The sequence below is a fragment of the Triturus cristatus genome, chromosome 9 (genome assembly GCF_964204655.1).
Source record: "Triturus cristatus chromosome 9, aTriCri1.1, whole genome shotgun sequence".
Classification (NCBI taxonomy): Eukaryota; Metazoa; Chordata; class Amphibia; order Caudata; family Salamandridae; genus Triturus; species Triturus cristatus.
The window spans coordinates 1,262,788,539-1,262,809,548 of NC_140592.1; the positions used below are offsets into that span (position 1 = coordinate 1,262,788,539).

At 46.8% G+C, this 21,010-nt stretch overlaps 1 protein-coding gene across 3 annotated transcripts in view; it reads right to left on the reverse strand.

The window, feature by feature from the left end:
* Window positions 1-21,010, reverse strand: part of STRN3 (striatin 3) — a 900,588-nt gene that overhangs the window by 673,803 nt on the left and 205,775 nt on the right. For all 3 annotated transcript variants that reach the window (XM_085627373.1, XM_085627372.1, XM_085627371.1), the window contains exon 4: window positions 20,007-20,088. In XM_085627373.1, the coding sequence (XP_085483499.1) occupies window positions 20,007-20,088 (82 nt within the window). The remainder of the gene's footprint in view (window positions 1-20,006; window positions 20,089-21,010) is intronic.

The following is a 21,010-nucleotide window of genomic DNA, read 5'->3' on the forward strand; positions in this document are numbered from 1 at the left end:
AGTGGAGGGCTGCCTGGCCGCCAGAATGACATCAGGAGGCAAGTCGAAAGGAATCAACTGCCGCCGTTCAATCTCCACACAGAGAGGTGGAGACTAGACAGGCTCGGGTGGAGGGCCGTCCCCTGCTGCTGCGATAGGAGATCCTCCCAAAGAGGCAGTCGGATCGGGGGAATCGATGGTCATACGGAGTAGCTCGGGATACCAAACCCTGAGACCAGCCCGCTCGCGCCTCATCTTCAGCACTCTGGGCAGAAGTGGTATAGGCGGAAAGGCGTACAACAGACCGCAACTCCACTCGCAATGAAAAGCGTCGCCTAGCAAGTGCCGCCTTGGAAATTCCAACGCGCAGAACTGATGACATTGCGCGTTCTCTTCGGTGGCGAATAGATCTAACCACGGCTCTCCCCACTGTTGAAAGAGACCTTGCGCCACGTTCGATTGAAGACGCCATTCGTGAACCATCATGCACCTGCGGCTGAGTTTGTCCGCTCTGGCGTTCAGTGAACCTGCCAGGTGTTGAACCAACAGGGAAATAGCCTGATGTTCCAGCCATGTCCAGAGGCGCAGAGCCTCCTGACATAGGGCCCACGACCCCACCCCGCCCCGATTGTTGCAGTACCACATGGCGGTGGTGTTGTCTGAACACCTGCACTACTCTCCCCTTGACAGAGGGAAAGAATGCCTTCAGTGCAAGTCGGATCGCCCGAAGCTCCAGAAGGTTGATATGGAGCCTAGACTCCGCCGGAGATCAGAGGCCTCTGATCTCCGCCTCTCCCATGTGACCCCCCCATCCAAGGAGGGACGCATCCGTCACCACTGTGTGCTCCGGTTGGGGAAGGGAGAGGGATCGGCCATTGACCCAATGCCAGTTCGTGAGCCACCACTGCCACTGTTGTGCAGTGCCCTCCGAGATCTGGACTTAATCGGACAGGTTCTCCTGATGCTGTGCCCACTGGAACTTCAGGTCCCACTGCAGAGCCCGCATATGCCATCTGGCATGAGTGACCAGCAGAATGCAGGAGGCCATGAGGCCCAGCAGCCTCAGGGTCATCCTGACCGAAACCCAGGATAAAGGCTGAAAGATCAAAATCAGGACCTGAATATCCTGGACTCGCCATTCGGGAGGATAGGCCCAAAAGTGCGTCTATTCCAGAAGCGCTCCTATGAAGAGGAGCTTCTGAGAGGGAATCGGGTGCGACTTCGGCACATTGATGGAGAACCCCAGCAAATGCAGGAGGTCAGCTGTAGTCTGGAGGTGGGAGACGACTGTCCGGGGCAAGCCCACCTTCAACAGCCAGTCGTCGAGATAGGGGTAGACTGGAACCCCTGATCTGCGCAGATGAACTGCGACCACCGCCATCACTTTCGTGAACACCCGAGTGATGCTGGTAAGGCCAAAGGGGTGCACAGTAAACTGAAAGTGCTCATGGCCTACCGTGAACCGCAGGTAACACCTGTGGGCCGGCAGGACGGGAATGTGGAAATATGCGTCCTGCACGTCCAACACTACCACCCGGTCTCCAGGGTCAAGGGCAGATAAGACCTGAGCCAGAGTTAACATCTTGAACTTCTCCTTCTGGAGAAAGCGATTGACGTCCCTGAGGTCCAAGATAGGACGCAGGCCCTTGTCCGTCTTGGGCACCGGAAAGTAGTGGGGACCACCACCATGTCCTATTTCTGGCGCAGGAACGCGCTCGATGGCCCCCTTGGCCAAGAGGGCCACGAGGAAGGTATGGAGGCAGTGGTGGGCGGGGTGGAGGTGGACTGACCCGCCCGCTGGCCCCCAGACCCGCCTCGGCGGGTCCCACCTCCGCAGCCATGCTGAGGTTGTTGCTGCGCAGACCTATGGGTCTGAAGCGAACATGTCGGGCGCCCCTTCCCTGGCTACAAAAGGAGCGAGAAGCAGAAGGCGGAGGAGGGCGCGTGGCAGAAAGACCCAAGGACTTGGCCGTAGCCCACGAGTCCTTAAAGCTTTGTTGTCAAAAAGGCGAATGCCAACTAAGGGCAAGTCCATCAGCGTGTTTTGGAAATCTCCAGAGAAACCAGTAGTCCTCAGCCAGGTGTAGCGAAGGAGCGCCACGGTCTCGGAAATCGCCCTGCCCAGCGAGTCAGCGAAGTCAAGGCCACATCGAATCGTGAACTTTGCTGCATCTCTCCCTTCAGCAATAGCTTGAGAGAGCACTGCCCAGGCCTCCTCCGGACACTGAGGGAGCACTTGCGCCACCGTATCCCACACAGAGTGGGATTAGTGGTCCAAGAGGCATGCGATGTTCAGAGACCGCAGCCCTAAACTGTCGGAAGAAAAAATCTTCTTACCGAACTGCTCCTGTTTCTTGGATTCCCTGTCCGGGGATGCAGAAGGGAATGCGCTTGGTGACGCAGAGGCTTGAACAACCAAGCTCTCAGGGGTAGGGTGTTGGGAAAGGAAAATGGGGTCGCGCGGGGCCAGGCGATGGCGTCGGGCCACGTTCCTATCCACTGGAGCCCCTGTGCTGGGCCTGGACCAGGTGCCCAAAGAACGTCTGAAAGTGCATCATTAAAAGGCAGCAGTGGCTCCACAGATGTAGCCACCGGCTGAAGCACTTCTGTCAGGAGGTTAGTCCTGACGGCCACGGTAGGGAGTACGAGGTGGAGAGCCTCGGCCGCCCTACACAACACCACTGCGTAACTTGCACCCTCCTCCGTAGCTACGGTAGGAGGAGTTAGCATGTCAAGGTCAGGAGAGGTATCAAGACCACTGGCACCCCCGAGATCCACGGCGCAGTTCGGGTCAAACTCACATTGTGCTGTGAGAGGGTCCTCCGACCCCTCTCAGTCCTCCCCTTCCTCCGAAGGCTGATGAATAGGCCGAAAATAAGGAGGCTGGACACAGGGGTAGAGAGGCCCCATCGGCGTTGGAATCTGCGTTGAGCGATGCCATTCCGGCGCTGAAACCGGGGACGTCGTCTGGGGGCACGGGCGACTTCAGATGTGGTGTCGGTGGGGTCGACTTCAGTGGAGAAGTCACAAGGTCAACCGGCGTCGACCAGGATCCAGACCTGGATCCCTGGGGGCCCTGGCGGGCCAGAGCAGACAGCCGAGCCGGAGGCGGCGACAGTGTAAAGCGAGGGCCCCCAGTCGGGCCCGCGGAGTGCGATGGCCCAAAGAGGTGGGCCATGGCTGACAAATTCCTGCAGCTGGGCCGGAGTCGCCAATGTACCCGGGAAGGGCGGGTAGGCAGGCGGCGGCGGCTGCGTAGGCCCCGCTGGAGCGGTGGAGGAGGCAACACCCACACCCTCAGCCGCGACGGGTGAGGGGAAGTCGGAGAACAATGACGCTTCTTCGATTTCTTGTGATGCTTCGTCTTACCTGACCCAGAGTGCGAAGACTTCGATCCCGACAAACAATGGTGGTGGCTACGCGACCAGTCCTAAGAACTCCCACAGGACCGGGACCTTGAGCGGCGCGGAGCAGACTGCAAGCAACTTTCGGACTGCTCCCCCAAAGTCTTCCACACCTAGGCCTGGCAGTAGGGGCACGACTTGGGGTCGTGGTCGCGCCCCAGTCAGTAGAGAGCCACGCGATGCAGGTCAGTCACCGACATCATGCGCTGACAGTCCCCCCAGGACTTTAAACCGGGCATCGCCACAGAACCAGGAGTCGATCGGCTCGAAAAATAGAGACAAAAAGACCTCGAAAAGCTCAGTCAAAAAGTGATTAGGGTATCACTCTCTCCGGATCTGTGCTTGCTGGCTAGAAAAAGAAAGAACTGACATCAGCGCGCGAGGGCGGCATCTAATTCGCTGCCGCGACGTCATCTTGGCGACCACGATGCCAAAGACTGACGCGGAGCCGCACGACGCCAGCTTTCGACGCGCAGGGGTACTGTTGGCGAAAACTTTCCGGATGCAGTCTGACGCCTGGGGGTAATTCTATGGTAAGGAATCTATCACTACATGTTTCTTTCAGATTGTGTATGTTTGTGTCATCTTTACACGCATTTTTTTTTTAATGCTTTCTGTCCCTCCCCATTTTGATCTGTTCCTAATTCATTCTTTGGGGTTTCCTAAGGTTGGGGTGAGAATATATTTGACAATTAGATCTTTGCCTTGGCTTTTATGTAGGATGCACATTTCAAGTGGAAATGTTCATACGTTTGATCTGTGTTCGCGTCTTGACACTCACTGGATGTTATGATTTTCACTTGTACTTAAATGTAATAGATTGTGAAACTTACCAACTCCCTAAAGTATGTTTTGCAATAGGTTTTGATAGTGGGACTGTACCGTATACATGTTTGTATGTGTCTTATTTTACATGTCACATCTTATAAACAGACTTGTTAATGTTACATATATTTCTATATGGTTTTATATATGTGTGTTATTTTCATCTTTGCCGCCTTGATGAAGCCTTTTAGGTGAAACGCATTGGCTGTGCTATTTGCGAGCGAAAAAGGAACAAGAAAATTAATAAAGAAAATAAACCAAAATAGCAACCAGGACCTGCAACTATTTATTTACTGACATTGTTTGTGTTTGCCTCTCTATATGTATATAAGGATTGTTTAAGTTTGGTCAATGAGCAGCTGACCATTGAGGTGGGCAACGTACAATTTCGGTACATGTGTGTGACGATTCCAGGTGGTGTGACTGTCCAATTCCTGGCTGTTTCCCTAGCTTGTTCAGAATGAAAGGCATAGCCCTTTTCCACAATTTGAAGGGTCCACAGATCCAAAGTTAAGGCCTTCTAGGCTGGGAGAAAGGAGGGCATTTTTCACCCCTCCAGGCTTCAGGAAAGTTTTGGAATGAGAATTAAGACTGTTTCCCAAGGGGAACATTGGAGAAAAATGAATAGGAGGAGGGTTGCTGAAAGGATCCACGACCTTGACCTGCAGACCAACAAATTCTGGAGCTGGTGACCTTGTGGTTGTGAAGCTTGCCACTGCCTGAAGGAAAATCCCTTAGTGAAACCACAACATGTATTGCATTGGTGAGTGTCCCTTTGAGGCTGGCTTTACTGGAGTCCTAGTGAACGGGCCATAGCTTTGCTGGCTTTAAATCTATTAGGTGCTGCATCTGCCTTCTCACCAAATACAATGGAGCCATTAAATGGGCGGTCTATCAGATTAGCTTGCACATGCACATTCAATTGAAACCCTGAAATCCTGAGCCGGGCATGTCTTCAAACATTCACCAATTTATCCAGATGTATTACTATGCCACACTGCATTCTGACAATCCGTGAGGACTTCTTGGAAGTGGTCTCGTAAATCTTCTGGAACATGAGGATCCAGTGTCTGTACCAAGCAAAGTCGGCAACCGGCAGTCACGGTTTACTGCTAGGAGTATGGCATTAAAATCTCTTTCTTTCCCCATGCTTCTAAATGTTTTGTTTCCCTATCCACTGGGGTAGAGAGATTTTCCTTGTTGCTGACCTAAAGAACATGATTCCTGTATCAATCAATCAATTTGTATAGCGCAGCTTGTCACCCGTGAGGGTAGCAAGGCGCTGAGGGCTGCTGCTTCGAGTGGATCAGTTGAACAGCCAGGTCTTGAGTCCCTTCCTGAACTCTAGAAGAGAAGGTGAGACCTGGAGGTGAAGAGGAAGGCCATTCCAGGACTTGTCTGCGAGGTACGAGAAGGAACCTCCTTCACTTTAGCCTCAGCGGATCCAGGGGATACGAGCGAGGGAGGTGGAGCACAGGTGTCTGGATCAGCATCTTGAATTGGCATCTCTTATGGATGGGTAGCCAATGGTTCTCCTTGATGTGGGTCTGTTTGGGGAAGTCGAAGAGGAGTCTGGCCACTACGTTCTGTATGATCTGAAGTCTTCTCAGGAGGCGAATGGCGATTCCTACGTAGAGTGGGTTACCGTAGTGCAGCTGGCTGGGAACTAGATCTTGAGCTATGGTTTGTCTGGTGTTGACAGGAAGCCATTTGAAGATTTTCCAGAGCATGCGAAGAGTGAGGCAAAAGGTAGATGAGACTGCGTTGGTCTGGCTTTTCATGGTGAGCTTGCTATCCAATACAATTCCAAGGTTGGGGGCATGGTCTGCCAGAGTGGGTGTAGGTCCTAGTTGGGGGGGGCCACCATGAGTCATTCTATAGTGAAGTGTTCCCGAATATCAGCAACTCCATTTTGTCAGTGTTGAGTTTTATGCAGTCGCTTTTCATGCAGTTGGAAAGCTCGTCATGCATCTCTGGAAGTTTTCCCTTTTGGTGGAGGGGTCTTCTGATGAGCATGAGCTGGGTGTCGCCTGCGTAAGATATGATGTTCAGTCCATGGTTTCTGACTATGTCGGCCAGTGGTGTCATGTAGGTGTTAAATAGTGTGGGGATGAGCCTTGAGGGTTGCCGCAGATGATATTCTTGGGTTCCAGTGAAAGGTGGGCAGGTAGAAACACCAGATCACCTGGAGCAGAGTGGTAATGTTCAGCCCACTAGTTTTTATTTTTAGGGGGGCTTCAGAAAGGCTTTTCTCAAACTGCCAGAATAGGGTCAAGTTGACCCTCATTATAAGGTAACATTGACTCAGAGGCTGGATGGGTAGGAAGGAGAAGCTCAGTCAATACATTTCTTTTGAAGTGAACTGTAGGGAGTTGTAGATCATGAACCTCAGTCACTGTTTGGATTACTGAATGAAGTAAGACCTTCTGTAGTAGGAGGACCGACAGAAAATTAATCTGCATCTCTGGAGAAGTATCTAGCCCACTTGCTGAAGATAATCCAGGTATCTCAAATCTTTTGCATAAAGTGGTAAAGGATCAGAGCCAAATATTTGGTGTAATCTCTCTTCAGCGCCCATGTTAGGGAGGATCCAAGACTGGGAGAGGAGGTGGTGGTATAAGCTTCGTCTGTGGCTGCAGCAGAAGTGGCAGTGGCTTCTGGGGTGGGGCCCTCCACGGTGTCAATGGAGGCCAGGTATAGCTAGCCCATGGCGTGATGGATGGAGCCAGGATGGATGGGCGGACGCCGTACTGCGCCATTGGTATGAACATGGGCCCGGTTTAATCTTCACAAAAAATAGCATTCAGAAAAGGCACTGGGACAGTGCCCAGAACTGGGAACTCTGGTAGAGTTTGTTTCGCGTCTGTTAAGAAAGGTAGCAGTGCTGAAGGCTCTGGAAGGAAGGCAGGTGACACCGGTGTCAGCTCTACAAACATCAGCACTTGAATGGTTGTGTCAAGGATCAGGTCTGTATGAAGAACAGGTGCGGAGCTGTCTGGAAAGCTGGACCCCAAGGGAACAAACTCTGGATCTGAGAAAGAAGATCCTGGTGGAGTCCAGAGCTATTTTGGAGACACCTTTTCCTGAGTGTTTTTAATGTTTCTTATGCTTCTTCCTTTTGGTCTCGAACGAGCAATGAACCTCAAACTCTAGCGGTGTTGAGAGCAACGACGATATCTCCTCTCAATACGAGCCCTGGTGATAACAAGTGTTGGTTCACACTCTTGGGTGGCCTCTGGGAACATACTGAGGCAAGAGTTGCAGTGTCCGGAATCGTGACCAGCACCCAAACACAACGAACAAATAGATAGGGGTCAGTGATGATCTGTCCCTTGCAATCCCTATAGGCCTTGAAGCTCAATTAAATCATGTTTAATACCAATTTGACTGAACTAATCACCCACTCCTGAAGTTTTTTTATTCTGCCTCCTACTGGTGGTGTGTGTAAGAGTCCCAGATCCTTGTTTATGCCTCTCCCTGGTGGTGGTCGTGATAGGTCACCGGTCTCTGGCAAATCACTTACTGGTGGGGGTTGAGCCTCCTGTGTGGCTTAGCCCTTCCTCTGGATCTTCCCTGGAAGGACTGGCGTCCTTGCTGTTGGTACTGCCAGCTGTGTAATGTTGTGGCCAATTGGTTGCCTCCCTCTAAGTTCTGGTGGGATGTTCAAGCCTGGAAGCGGCCTCTCCCTACAAGTCTGCGTGATGATGCTGTCCCAATCCGCATTTCTCCACAAAACTGCAAAGCTCCCATACATTTTGCAGTTTCGTTATTCTTTAGTTGGTTGAGTGTTTCATCCACAGTGCTCCCAAACAACTGCTCCCTGTTGAATGGGGTTTTAGGAATGTTGACCTGCACTTCCGGCTCGAAACCTAAAATTCTCAGCCAAGAATGGCGTCAGAGGGTGATGCCCATCATAATTTGGCAGCTTGATGTGTCTGCTGCATACCAATGCTGATTTCAGGCATGCGTTGGAGATGTTTTTGCTACTTTCAGCCCAGTGTGCAGCCCTTTTTTGTATTGCTCAGGGAAGTGCTACATCAGTTCTCCCATCCCTTCCCAGTGTTGATAGGCATGCCGGTTAAGTAGAACAATGGAATCTGCACTGCGCCCTTGGTTAACCAAACTGAGTTCAAACTTTCGACCCATGAGGTCTACCCTTTTGCTATCCTTGTCTGGAGGTGGCTCTGATATAGATTAATTGTTGGCCCTATTCCGTGCTGTTGATGCCATAATGGAATTTGCAGGTACTGCACGCTTTTTATACGCTGGATCCTTCAAACAATACTTATACTTTTTCTCTGCCCCTGGAGTAACAGCTCAACAAGTAGTGGGTTCCTTGAAGGATAATTTCCCTGGTCCAGAACGCTAGGGAGCATGGATAGGAATTGCTTCCTGGCTTGTGTTGGTACATGTGACTCCAGTAGGAAACAAGACTGGGGTCTTTCTTCCTCCAACTATAGCCCGTACCAGTCAGCAGCCTGTTTTATGACTTGGTGGTACATGGCAATGTCATCCAGAGGAGAAAGCCTGGACAGATAGCTGTCCACTCCTTTAGGGGAGTGCAGGAAGCTGGTTCTGTATATACTATACCAAAGTGAGGTATAGTGTGCACAGAGTCCAGTGGATTCCCAAAGGTATAGCAGAGGTTAAGGTAGGAAATACCTTACTCTCTTTTGTGGTAGTGCGCTTGAGCAATCAGGCTCATCAGGAAGGTAGTGTTAAGCATTTGCTGAACACTCAGACAAGAGATGATGTCACACACTCAAAGACTTAATCCAGACCAATTGTTTGTATAACAAGTTATTTTGTTGTTTTATTTCTAGAACCAAAGTTCACTTAGTAGCTGGTAAGTTAAACTCTTCATACAATGTGACTTTTTAGAAATTCAGTTAACACTGGATTTGTAGGAACATTTAGATTACTTTTGCAGTAGAGAAAATAGTTCGAAAAGCACTTCAGATGACTTTCCTAGTTTAGCATGAAACATACTCCTAACAGTCTGAGCAACACAGGATGTTGGTAAACAGGTTAAGACACTAAATTACTTTTTGTTGCAGAACAAGACAGTTCAACACTTATAAGAATTTTCTGATAAAATCCACCACTCAGCCCTATGGGGAAAAGAAAAGTCTTAGGTTTGCAGGTAAGTAAATGGTTTCTGAGATGGAGTTTTAGAGGGTAGAATCAAATGTCAGATTGGCACTCAAGAGGCACCACCAGTGGCACTTGGGCGGCTGGGTGCAGGGAGTCAATGTTAGCCAATAAGGCTAGGGGGAACCTTGGTCGGAGGCTGCTCACGGGCAGGCCTTTCGGTCTCGGGAGCCAAGCTCTTAAGGTTAAGGTTAGGGCAAAGGGGGTCCCAGGTTGGCACCAAGTCCATACCACCAGCGGCGCAAGGACAGTTGGGTGCAGGGTGCTCAGGTGGTGTCGGAGCCCAATGCTTTTCAATGGAGTATATCGGTCGTGGAAAAGGACTGTAGGCTGGAGCCAGAAGACTGGATGAAGTGAATCAACAACCGGAGGAAGAAGATGAAGCGTTGCTGGACACCATCGGTCGGGCACCTCAGGTCTCAGGAGCTGAGGGTGCAGGGGTGTCGTCTCGTGTGTGGTTTTCTCACTCGTTCCAGTCGCGGTTGGGGGGGGGGGACCCTTCAGGATGAGGCTGTAGGCGTCAAGGAGAAGGTAGGTGGAGGTTATCAAATGCTGGAACATAGGTCAAGATCGTCTGGGGGGACCTCGCTGGGGGTGTCCACAGGAGATAAATGTTTTTTAGGAAGGCAGGGAATATTTCAGGGTTCTTGGAGCCTGCAGTATACGCTGGGTTCAGCTCGCAGGGGTTCAGAGCAGGAGACAGGGCTGTAGGGCTGGGGCCACAGCAGTTGTCGTAATCCTCTTTTGCAGCATGGCTCTTCGGCCCTTCTTGTCGCATCGAATCTGAAGAGGCAAGGCTCAGGGGTTCTCCTAAATACTAGATTTATGGGCATTACAGGGGTGTGCAGGTTGGGACCAGTGGGTCCCTTCCCTGGGGTGTCTACACCCCCCATATGCCACCACCCAGTGGGAGGGGGGCATAGGTCCCTTCCGGATTGGAGGGGTCCCCTCATCCTCAAGATGGAGGGGACAGAGGTGGCCCTCGCCTCCCCCACCTGAGGGTGGTGTTTGCAAGGTGGGCACCCCTCCCTTCCTGGCTAGGTTTTCCCACCAGTTCTTGTGCCCAAAATGGGGGCCAGAACCAGTGGGAGACAGTTGCTGATATCAGCAAAATGCTGGGGGCAGCTAACAAAGGCGGCAGGCCTTTGAAGCTCCCCCTGCAGGGACCCTGCACAACCTGGGTGAGGAGGCAGGACACCTCTGCCCAGGATGTGCTTTGTTTCCTGGCCCAAAGAGCAGAGGGCTCTCTGTCCAGGGCTCCAGAAACCTGTCTGGTGGTGGCAGAAGGCTGGAAACCACATCAGAGTTGGTCGTTTTACAGGGGGCATTTCGAAGGTGCCCTGTCTGTGCGTTTTTCATTAAATCCAACATTGGCATCAGTATGGGTTTAATGTGCTGGGAAGGTCGATACCAAACTTCCCAGACTTCAGTAAAGCCAAAATGGAGCAGTGAAGTTTGTGTTGAAAAACTCCAAGCCCATGCATTCAAAAGGGCTTCACTTCACTTAAGTCTGTGAATGGCACAGACACTTTAGGGGCATATTGCTCTTGCAGCTATGCCCTCACCTTGGTATGGCGCACCCTGTCTTTAGGGCTGTAGGGCTGCTAGAGGGGTGACTTACCCATTCCAGAGGCAGTGTTGGTAGGCATGGCACACAGGGATGTGTGACATGTCGACTCTACAGTTTGGTCTGCACCAAAACATCGAGTCTGCATTGGCAGGGTGGGGGTGTTAAGGTGAGGGGTCTCTGAGGCATAATAGATGCTGCAGCACTCAGAGGCCCTCTCTGGTAGCAAGGCCCTTGGTATCAAGGGTACCTTTAATGAGGGACTTACATGTGGCCCAGAGGTGTGCTAATTGTGGGTACAAAGGTACAGTTTTAGGAAATAATACAGGCGCTGGGGCCTGGTTATCAGGTTCTCAGTACACATTGTCAAGTTGGCATCAGGTAATCTTGCAAAAAAGGGAGTCTGTTTCTAGAGCTTGCTAATGGCCTATGTATATTCAGATTCTCAGAACCTGGATACATTCCTGCCAACAGCTCAAATTCCCCCTCATAGAAGAGTTCCGCTTCTTGAGGCTCTCGTGTTAAGGGATGTTCGATTTCCTCAACCTCTTTTTCTCTCTGGTCCTTCGTTGTCAAAGACTTCAGCAGTATCCCATAACCCTTTAGATTTTCATCGAAGCCCTCCTTTCTCTGTAGAAGGGCAGCCAGCTCAGCTTAGAGGCTCCTGTTTTTCCATTTCTGCTGCCTTTTTTTCGGCATCGAACAGTCTTTAGATGATGTTTCGGTCATCGAGCTTCTATGTTCTGCTCAAGAACCTCTCTTATATAGAAGTTGAAACGTCCTTTTCATGTCGATCCTTCAACAACTTTGATTTCTCAGGAGTTTTTCCTCCTTGGAGGGATCCGAGGGGATCCTTGTCTCCTCGCGGTGTGCATGAAGTCAGCGAGCAATTCAACGCCGAGGCTCCCTTCAACAACCCTGAGTCCGTTTTCCTGACTCTGGCATTTTCTTGGAGGACGAAGAACTTCTGATCTCTTTTTGGCTACCTGACTCTTGACCATCTGTAGATCTGTGTCAGATGTTTCACTTTCTTCTGCGACATTTTCCTCTTTTTCGCGAGAGACCGAGCTCGCTTAGGGTTGGAATCATCTGTTGTCCCTGCATGTAGTGGTGGGCTCATCTGTCACTTTCTTACCCTCAGCGTCTTCAAGGTGTATACGGAGCAGGCGTTGCACTCTTCACTTTGGCAAAGCGGAATGTGGTAGCAGACTGGGTGTTTGTCCCTCGGCAAGAACTTGTGGTGCAATTACTGCAGAGCTGGAATGGGCCGCACAGGGAGGCCCCTCAACAGGCATTCTCAAAATCCATCAAGGACATTTTTCTGCTCCTGAAATGTCCGCCGATACCTCTTCGTCAGTGTTGCTATCCAATTTTGGTGAATTTTGCAGCAAACATCTTCCACGTATGGGCGACCCTCCAGCAACCACCCAGACCAAACGGTGAAAAAAAAATATCTGAAGATGGTAACCAAATGTGGGAGCATCCGGAGTAAGCAGTACGACATCACAAGAGACTCTAAATGGGGTTCAGTTGACTCCCACGGACAAAAAAAAAAAGAAAAAATAGGACTACAAAAGAGTGGAGAATTCCAGACCCAACCACTAAATGGTGGTATAATGAACAGCATGTGAATCCAGAAAAGATTCACACTGAAACAAATCTTTTAAAGAGAAAACATTACAAAGAAATGTGTGGTAAGCAATATTTTCTTCCATGAAAGGGGGAGGTGGAGAAACAGCTAAGTTTCTTTTAAGAAGAAGCACTTTCAAATCCTAGTTTATAACACTTCTTTTTAGGTCGAGTCTAGCGCAGCGCACATGCGCTGCACTGCACTGCACTAGGAGATGACCTCTTGGAATCACTCTGGACTTCGAGTAAGCTTGTGCGTGTTGTAGTGACATTTCATTGGCCTTTGCGTGTGGCTTTCAAAAATGAAAGCACGCAATTGGCCAAAGGCGGCTTTTTGTCCCAACTTTTCTTAAAATGTGGACGCCTACAGCATCCACCTTGCTGTTACGAGCAGCAGCGCGCAATGTGCCATCTGTTGAGTGTTATATTTCAAAGGTTGTTTTTGGTCTCCTTCGCACGGCCGCACTTGCAAAAGCCTCCTCCCCTACCCCTTCCTTCCCTAACTTCCCCGGCTCCTTTGTGCCTCTTCCAGGAGCCGGCTGAGATGGTAACAAACACGCTTGTTTTCGTGATGCAGGCTCTCCACAATTTCAATCGCTCTCCCTGCGCAAGTTTAATGTAGGTTCCGTCTATTGTGAGATGTTCAGTTTTAAAACCTTAGAAACCATTCAGAAAGGACACATTTTTGCAAGTGTTTTATTTCTTTTTAACAAACCGTGATATTGTGCAAACTGCTTCTCCCTGTTGCATCTTTCCTTTCAACGCCTTCTCCTCTTGGAGCCCGCTCCTTCTCTCGGCCCCATGCCCCTTCACACTCTGTCCTCCCATCTCTCCCTTTCTTTCAGTCTACGCTGCCTCTTACTGCCCCGTTGTCGCTTTTTCGACCCACTTTCTCTTTTAATTTTAACCAACGCCCCCAGGGTGGATGATGTTGAAGGAAGGAACGCTGCGCACCAATAATTAACACATTATGTAAAACTGTACTATTTAAATGTCTGCTAAAAATGTAGCAAACAAAAGGCTTGTGATAGCAAAAAACATTGTGGCAAAGCTGAATGTCATACACGTACGTAGAAACCATTCAGAATGGACACATTTGTGCAAGTGTGTTACTCCTTTCTACACCCAGGGTGGGGCCAGAGTACACTCTCCAGGCCGGCATACACAACTTTCACCAGCTTAACACAGGGGCGTAATGTAGGCCCCTGCAGTGGGCTTAATTTAGGCCGTTATCTGCCAGTAAACACATGGGCAAATATTTTTAAAAACCTGATACTTTGTGTAAAATATATAAAAGCGCATTCTTAAAAAAACACTGAACACCCAGGTTGTTATTTCTAAGAAGGCACAACTTTAAGGAGGAGGTAATCACATCCTTGGGCGCTTCCTCGTGCTTAAATTAAAATGTTGGTGTGACAACTCTTAACAGGAAGCAGCCCATCGCCGCCACGGTAACAGCAGTCAGACACAGCACACCTCGCCCACTCCCAAAACACGTCCCGGCAGTAAACGTCATCTCCCTTCATTTTCTCTTCACCCGCTTCCTTTTAATCTTCACCTATCTCCCCCCCCACTCACACCTCTACAAAATATATGGTGCAAAATGCGTAAATGTTTTGGGTGTGTTAATGTGCGCTAACGTTCATATCCTCCATAACCTACAAAGCCGCACAAGCAGATGCCTTGAACACAAATAAAACATCATGGTAAAATATTCAGTGGTGGCCTCATCCTTCAAAACCAAACACAGTTATAGTAAAAAAAAATTACCAAACAAAAGCCTTCCAAAGCATTATGGGACGACATTCAGTAGAGCAGTAAATTTCATAGTATCCAATGTCACAGCATTCCTAAAGGGGCAGAGGTTGTCCTAGCTCAGCAAAGAGCTAATACTGTAATATTCACTACACTCTAAATTATCGCACCATAAAGCTTTACTGGGCCTTTAATTGGCATTGTATTTTGGGCCATAACTTTGCTTACGGTAATCCTACAAGGAAGGGACCACCACTGAATAATTCTGCATCATATGCTCTTTATGTTAAAAGCATCTGCTTGGTCCTCCACCTAGGTTAGGGTGGTCACCAAAATCAGCACCTCTCTCTTTCACCAATATATTTTAAAGCTCACTTTTGTTAATAGGTTATATGCTTTTTAGCATATAAAAGTAATGTTATTTAAGGGTTGTAAGGGAAGTAGCTAACTCCAGTTTTAGCATAGAATAAAGTGTTTTCAATGTAATTCATAACCCACTTTCTAAAGCACCCCTCATCTCATCCCAATTATTAAAACAGAAACCTTGCAGAACTTTAGTAAAACAACAAGTAAATCTATCTCTATATGCTAAATTGCATATAGTCATCTCATAACAAAAATACAGTGAGCAGTAAAAGAAGGTATAATCTTAGGGTCCTCCATAACATAAGTAAAAAACCAAGCAGATGCCTTAAACACAAAAAGCACATAATGCAGATTTAGTGGTGGTGCCATCCTCCAAACACCATCCCAAGCAGTGTTCTAGGCAAAAAGTAAAATCCCAAAACAAAAGCCCTGCTAAGCATTATAAAATACATTTAAACACTGCAGTGAATATTATAGAATCCAATATCAAAACATTCCTCAAAGAGCAGTAGCTCTCCGGAATCAGCTCAAAGCTAATACTATAATAATAACTGCGCTATATAATCTGAAACAATAATACTTTACTAGGGCTTTACTTTTTTTTAATCTTCAACACAAATATGCATTAAATAATACGAATACAAGAGGACCACCACTAAATAGATCAGTATACCATCCTCTAAGTTCAAAGCATCTGCTTGGTCCTCACACTAGATTAAAGGAAACTCAAAAATGACCACCATTCTCACTCCCTTACATTTTCAAAAGTTAACTTTTACAAATTAGCTCTATGTTTTTAGATTTAAAACTAAAAGTGTTTTTTCAAAGGGTTATAAGTGCAATAGGTAACTCTGCTACACATCAAATCAAAGTTTTAGCATTAAGTCAAACTTTTCAAATACAACAATATCTATAACACAAACATTTACTCTCATTGTCTCTTTTCGTTGTAAAATATATTTAACTCTGTCTATCATTTACATATCCATATATCTATCCCTAACTCAATACGCCAGCTCTACTTACAAAATATATCTCACTATCTAACTCTCTCACTTTCTCGCTCTACTTTATATTTCTCACTATACTTTCACCTACGATTATATCTACATTATCAGTAATATAACTAAACCTTTATATCAATCCGAACTCTATATATAAAAAATGATATAATTACCTTTATAAACACAATCTCTACACTAACCCACCAACTTTCTCTCTGTCACTAATACTGTCTATCTAAACTTTAATTTTCTCAGTTCAATAAACCTATCAATTATCTAGCCATAATATACTATCGTACAACAACAAAAATTACTACAATTACATTTTTTCAGGAAGATCAACCAAAAACGATATTTATCGGCGGTCAAGAAACAAACTTAAAAATCAATAACAAAGGATTCGACGGACTTTGTCAAAATAACATTATGGAGAGAAGCAACACACTTTAATTTCAAAATTGGACAATATATAAAGATAACACATGTCACAGTACATGAGTTCAACGGAGAAAAAATATTAAACACAACAAGAGTGTCAACTTCAAGTACAATTTTTTTTTTTTTAAACAAAATAGAAATTTTTTATGAACAAACCTAATGTTTATCTTATCTATCCACAGGCAACAGAACCACCACCAGAAACAATTCAAATTGAAATATATGGCATAGAAAAAACGGAGCAAGAAATCAGTGCCATAACGCAAGTGCAAAATACAGAAACATATCAATCAATGGATATTAGCAATGAACGTCTAATGGACTGGTTTCTGATCAATACAGATGTGGAAGACTTATCCAATGCACTTATGCCATATTTACCACAGACATGTGAAGTAATATTTGGCAATGGCATTATTACAGAAATATTAAAAGATATTGCAACAGTTTAAATATATTTAGGAAACATGTAAAAATGTACATAACTAATTTTTTTCCTCTAATTCAATGATGTTAATCGGCTAGTAGCGCCGTGTTTTGTGTACATTCATATTCTCTCTCTAACTCGCGGATTGTCTTCTCACGGGACGTCAATTGTTGGCGAATATCTTTCAATATGCCCGCACTTGTTCCAATGCAGATCCCCCCAACGGTAGCCTTAAACGCCTCCCATAGCAACCCGGGGTCCTTCGTGGTTGGCGCATTTAGTTCAAAGTACTCCGTTACGGCCTTACCTATTGCGTCTGCATATAAAGGGTCGGTTAGTGCTCTAGCATTAAATCTCCAACTAAATGGGGGGGGTGTGTAATTCGGCAGCTCAATGGTGAGTTTTACCGGATTGTGATCCGAGAGGGTCCTAGGTAAGTGGCATAAGGATCTCGTCCACAGGAGCACCGCCTCAGATCCCAACCAGAAATCTATCCTGGACCAGCTGCTACTAAACGCTGTTGTATGCGTCGCCTCTCCACTCTCCCGGTTCTCCAGATATCTTCGAGTTCCCTATCCGCCATTATGGCCAGCAATTTTCTCCTAGCCCTAGTATGTGGTTCAACTGTGTTACTCGACCTATCCCAACCATCCTGCAACGCTATATTAAAATCTCCCCCCCAGATCAGTGGTATGTCAGGCAGTCCACCCAGTCGAGTCCCTACCTCAGCATAGAAGCCTGGGTCGTCTACATTCGGTCCATAGGTGTTCACTAATGCCACTCGATGGCCCCGTAATCTCCCCACCAGTAGAACAAAGCGCCCCATCTCATCCTTATACGTAGTTTCGACATCAAACTGCACCCCTTTCCTAATCGGTATCATTACCCCTCGGGAATAGGAACAGTATGACGAGTAATGCACCGTCTTGTCATGTGTGTTTCCGGTAACATTGCAACATCAATGTGATGCCGATCTAAGTATGCCAAAACTTGCCTTATTTTCTTGGGGTTGTTCAGCCCTCGTACATTCCACGTCAGGAATGATAACCCAGTATCGCGCTTCACACTTCCTTCCATCATTCACCCATTCGTGCCATAGTATTGCTGTTCTTTATTGTTACTAGATACAGTAATAATTACTGGGTTACTAACCACCGGCACAGCATTACCTAAGCATTACTCAACACCCCTTCAGCACAGCAGTACCACCGCATCAGTGCAGCACCAGCGCAGCATCAACATAGCACCACCTCAACAGCAACTCAACATAAACGCGTCACCAAAACATCATCACTTAAATATCCCCAAAACATCACTTAGCACCACCTCAGCATCAATCAGCAGCACCCAGCATCAGTCTGCACGACCCCAGCATCACTAAACAACCCCTCGGCACCACCTCAGCATCACACAGCACCACCTCAATATCAATTGACACCACATCAGTATCACTGTGCACCATCAAGGACCACAAGCAAATCACCACCTCAGTAACAAACAGCGCCACTTCAGCACCACATCAGCATAGGAACAATGCAGCACCAACTCACCCCGCCACGGAATTAGCATAGCACCAACTCAGAACCAGAGCAGCACCACCTCAGCAGCAAATAATCCCCAATGCAGCACCATTTCAGCATTAACACATCACCACATCGACACCAGAGCAGCATCAAACTTTCAATACGAAGCACCACTTAAACACAAACACAGCACCAAAGTATCACTCAGTACCACCTCAACATCACTCAGCACCACCACAGCATCACTAAGCAGCACCTCTGCATCTGTCAGGACCACCTAAACACCACCACAGTACCACCTAAGCACCGTATCACCACATAACAATATTATCAGCACAGTACCACCTCATCAGTGCACCATCACCACCACCAGTGCAGTACCAACGCAGCAGCAGCACAGCACCATCTCAGCATTAACAGCAACACCTCCACATCACTGCACCACCGCCAGTGCAGCCCCAGCTCAGCACCTGCACAGGCCCACACCAGCAGCAATTTAGAACCAACAGAGCATTTTATTGAAGCCACCTCACAGGGGGGAGACAATAGACCCAAGAGTGTGTGCGTGTATATATGCTTGTGGATGCCTGCATGCATGTGTCTGAGTGTGCACATTTGCATAGGTATGTAGGAGTGCCTGTGTTTGTGTGTGCTTGTATATCTGCATGTGTGTGTGTAAATGTATCTGCTCTTGGTAGTGCTGTATGTGCATGCTTGCTATATGCATTTCTATGTGCAGTTGTGTATCTGTGTTTGTATGTGCTTCTACTTGCTTACATGTGTGCATGAGTGTGTATATGTATGCTTGTGTGGTTGCATCTATCAGTGTATGCAGCTGCAGGTGGAGGTGTTTCCAAATGTGTGCATGTCTGTCTGTGCGTCCATGTTTCTATGTTTTTGTGCTTGCACGTTTGTGTGCGTCTATCTGTGCAACAATATTTATATTTAAGAGGTTTTTTTTTTAAATACACAGAAAAGACCCAGGGAGTGGGTGAAAGTGCTTTACAAAAACAATATCTGCGACAATAACTACTGGCTGCAAAAATATTAACCTCATTAGCACTTAAAAGGGGCCATCAAGGGAAGGGAAACAGTTCTCTTTACCTAGTACTGGCACTACATATCCAGCAATCGCCAACAATGTTTGATTATGTCTGCCATGGGTCTGAGGCCTATTGTGACAACATTCACAGGATGGCCATATAAGGTAAGAAAAATACTTATTACTTTATTATAAATGTTCAACATGCTGCACAGCAGGTACACTCCTCTACAAGATAGCTTAAACACACTGGCAAAGCCAATAGGTGTGGCAAAACACTTAAAGGTCCCAAATGCGAGAGCTATTGGCTATGCCAATGCTTGTTATAATCTTTCTGGCGCCAAGTAGGATTTTGAGGTTCTGCTAAGTTTATAACAGCCTTTCCCCAGTACTGATCAGCAGCCATTTTATCAACTGGCAGCATGACAGATTGCGTGGGTGCTAATAAGAATATTACACATTGCCACTTGCAGATGGCAGGCAAAGTCAATTCAAGAGAGAGAAGTTAAAGATTTTAGAGAAAGACTTTACACAATAACATTACATAACAAAAGAGGATGAACATTTTAAAGTAAAAAAATGAAATCTTTCAGTAATGAGTAACAGTTCTGTTTAGACCATGACTGTGTCCCTTCAGGAAGGATGCAGAAAAATTACCAATAAGCTACAAAAGCAATATGAAACCTGGAAGATGGTAGCAAGGTCCTGCCACAATCCTTAATATTCCTGCACTCAGTGCATACATAATATTGCCTGCATTACATCTATGACAAATTGTTTGACCACAAACGATGTGCATGTCTGAAGGCTTCCCTTCAGAAACACGTTATGGAGTATAATTACTCCCATTTAACAAATGACAAGAGCAACAAAAAAAAAAGTTTTTAAAAGCTTACTGTCGCAATAACTGCCTGCCTTGTTTCCAAGTCAGTTGACTATTTTGAGGTACAGTCGGAACCTCTGTTTCTTTGGTGTCTTCTGTAAAATAAATGGGCATACAATAAGTAGGCGTTGTAAGGGAGCGGAGCCAGTGATACATTTATTTCAAACACATATGATAAGAAAAACATTTGATCCATTCACAAACTTATAAAGTATTACCACCAGAACTCTTATTCTCAGTAAGACATTCACTTTCCAATGAAAAGAGCTGCTTTTTTTGTGTCCCCCCCTTCTTTTTTTTTTTAAACCGAACACAAATCAATACTGAAGAGTTCTCTTAAATGACATGCCTATAAAAGTTAACTTGCATCTAATTACAAATTCTGAACATACAATGTGCTAGAAATCCGAATATTGCATTGCAAACTGATGAGAATTGTTTTGGCACATTTGAATGATACTGCTGACATTTATGGAGCTGTAAGTCTGAACAATGGATTCATTTACACACAGACATTCAAATTTGATACATAAAGTGCTAAAACACAGCTTTGGCAAACATCCCGCTAAAAACATAAGGCTGTAGATAGTTCAGTACCAGCTCCCTATATTTAAGAATGTAAAACTACCTGCAGAATGCCTCATTAAGAGCCTGAATAAACAATCACATGACCCCTACACAAAAACTGACATCCACTAGCTCCCCTTGTCAGCCTGCACCATCAAAAAACTTGCAACATTATCCATCAACCAGCAAACTTGCCTACCTAGCTAATGACAGAACCATCTCGTTAGGCCAGAGAAAAAAAGGTGGAAAAAAGGGAAACACAAGGCCCATAGGGAACAACACCCCTGTGTTCATCAGGTCAGCCCCAACACTGCTTTAATGTGGGAAATAGCTGAAGAATGATCGCTTTATAGATCACTGTATCACGCTCCAGTAAGTCCATATACAAGATGCCCGGTCTCTGCTTAATGGCTTGGTTCAAGCTATACACATAGCGCATACATACATGAA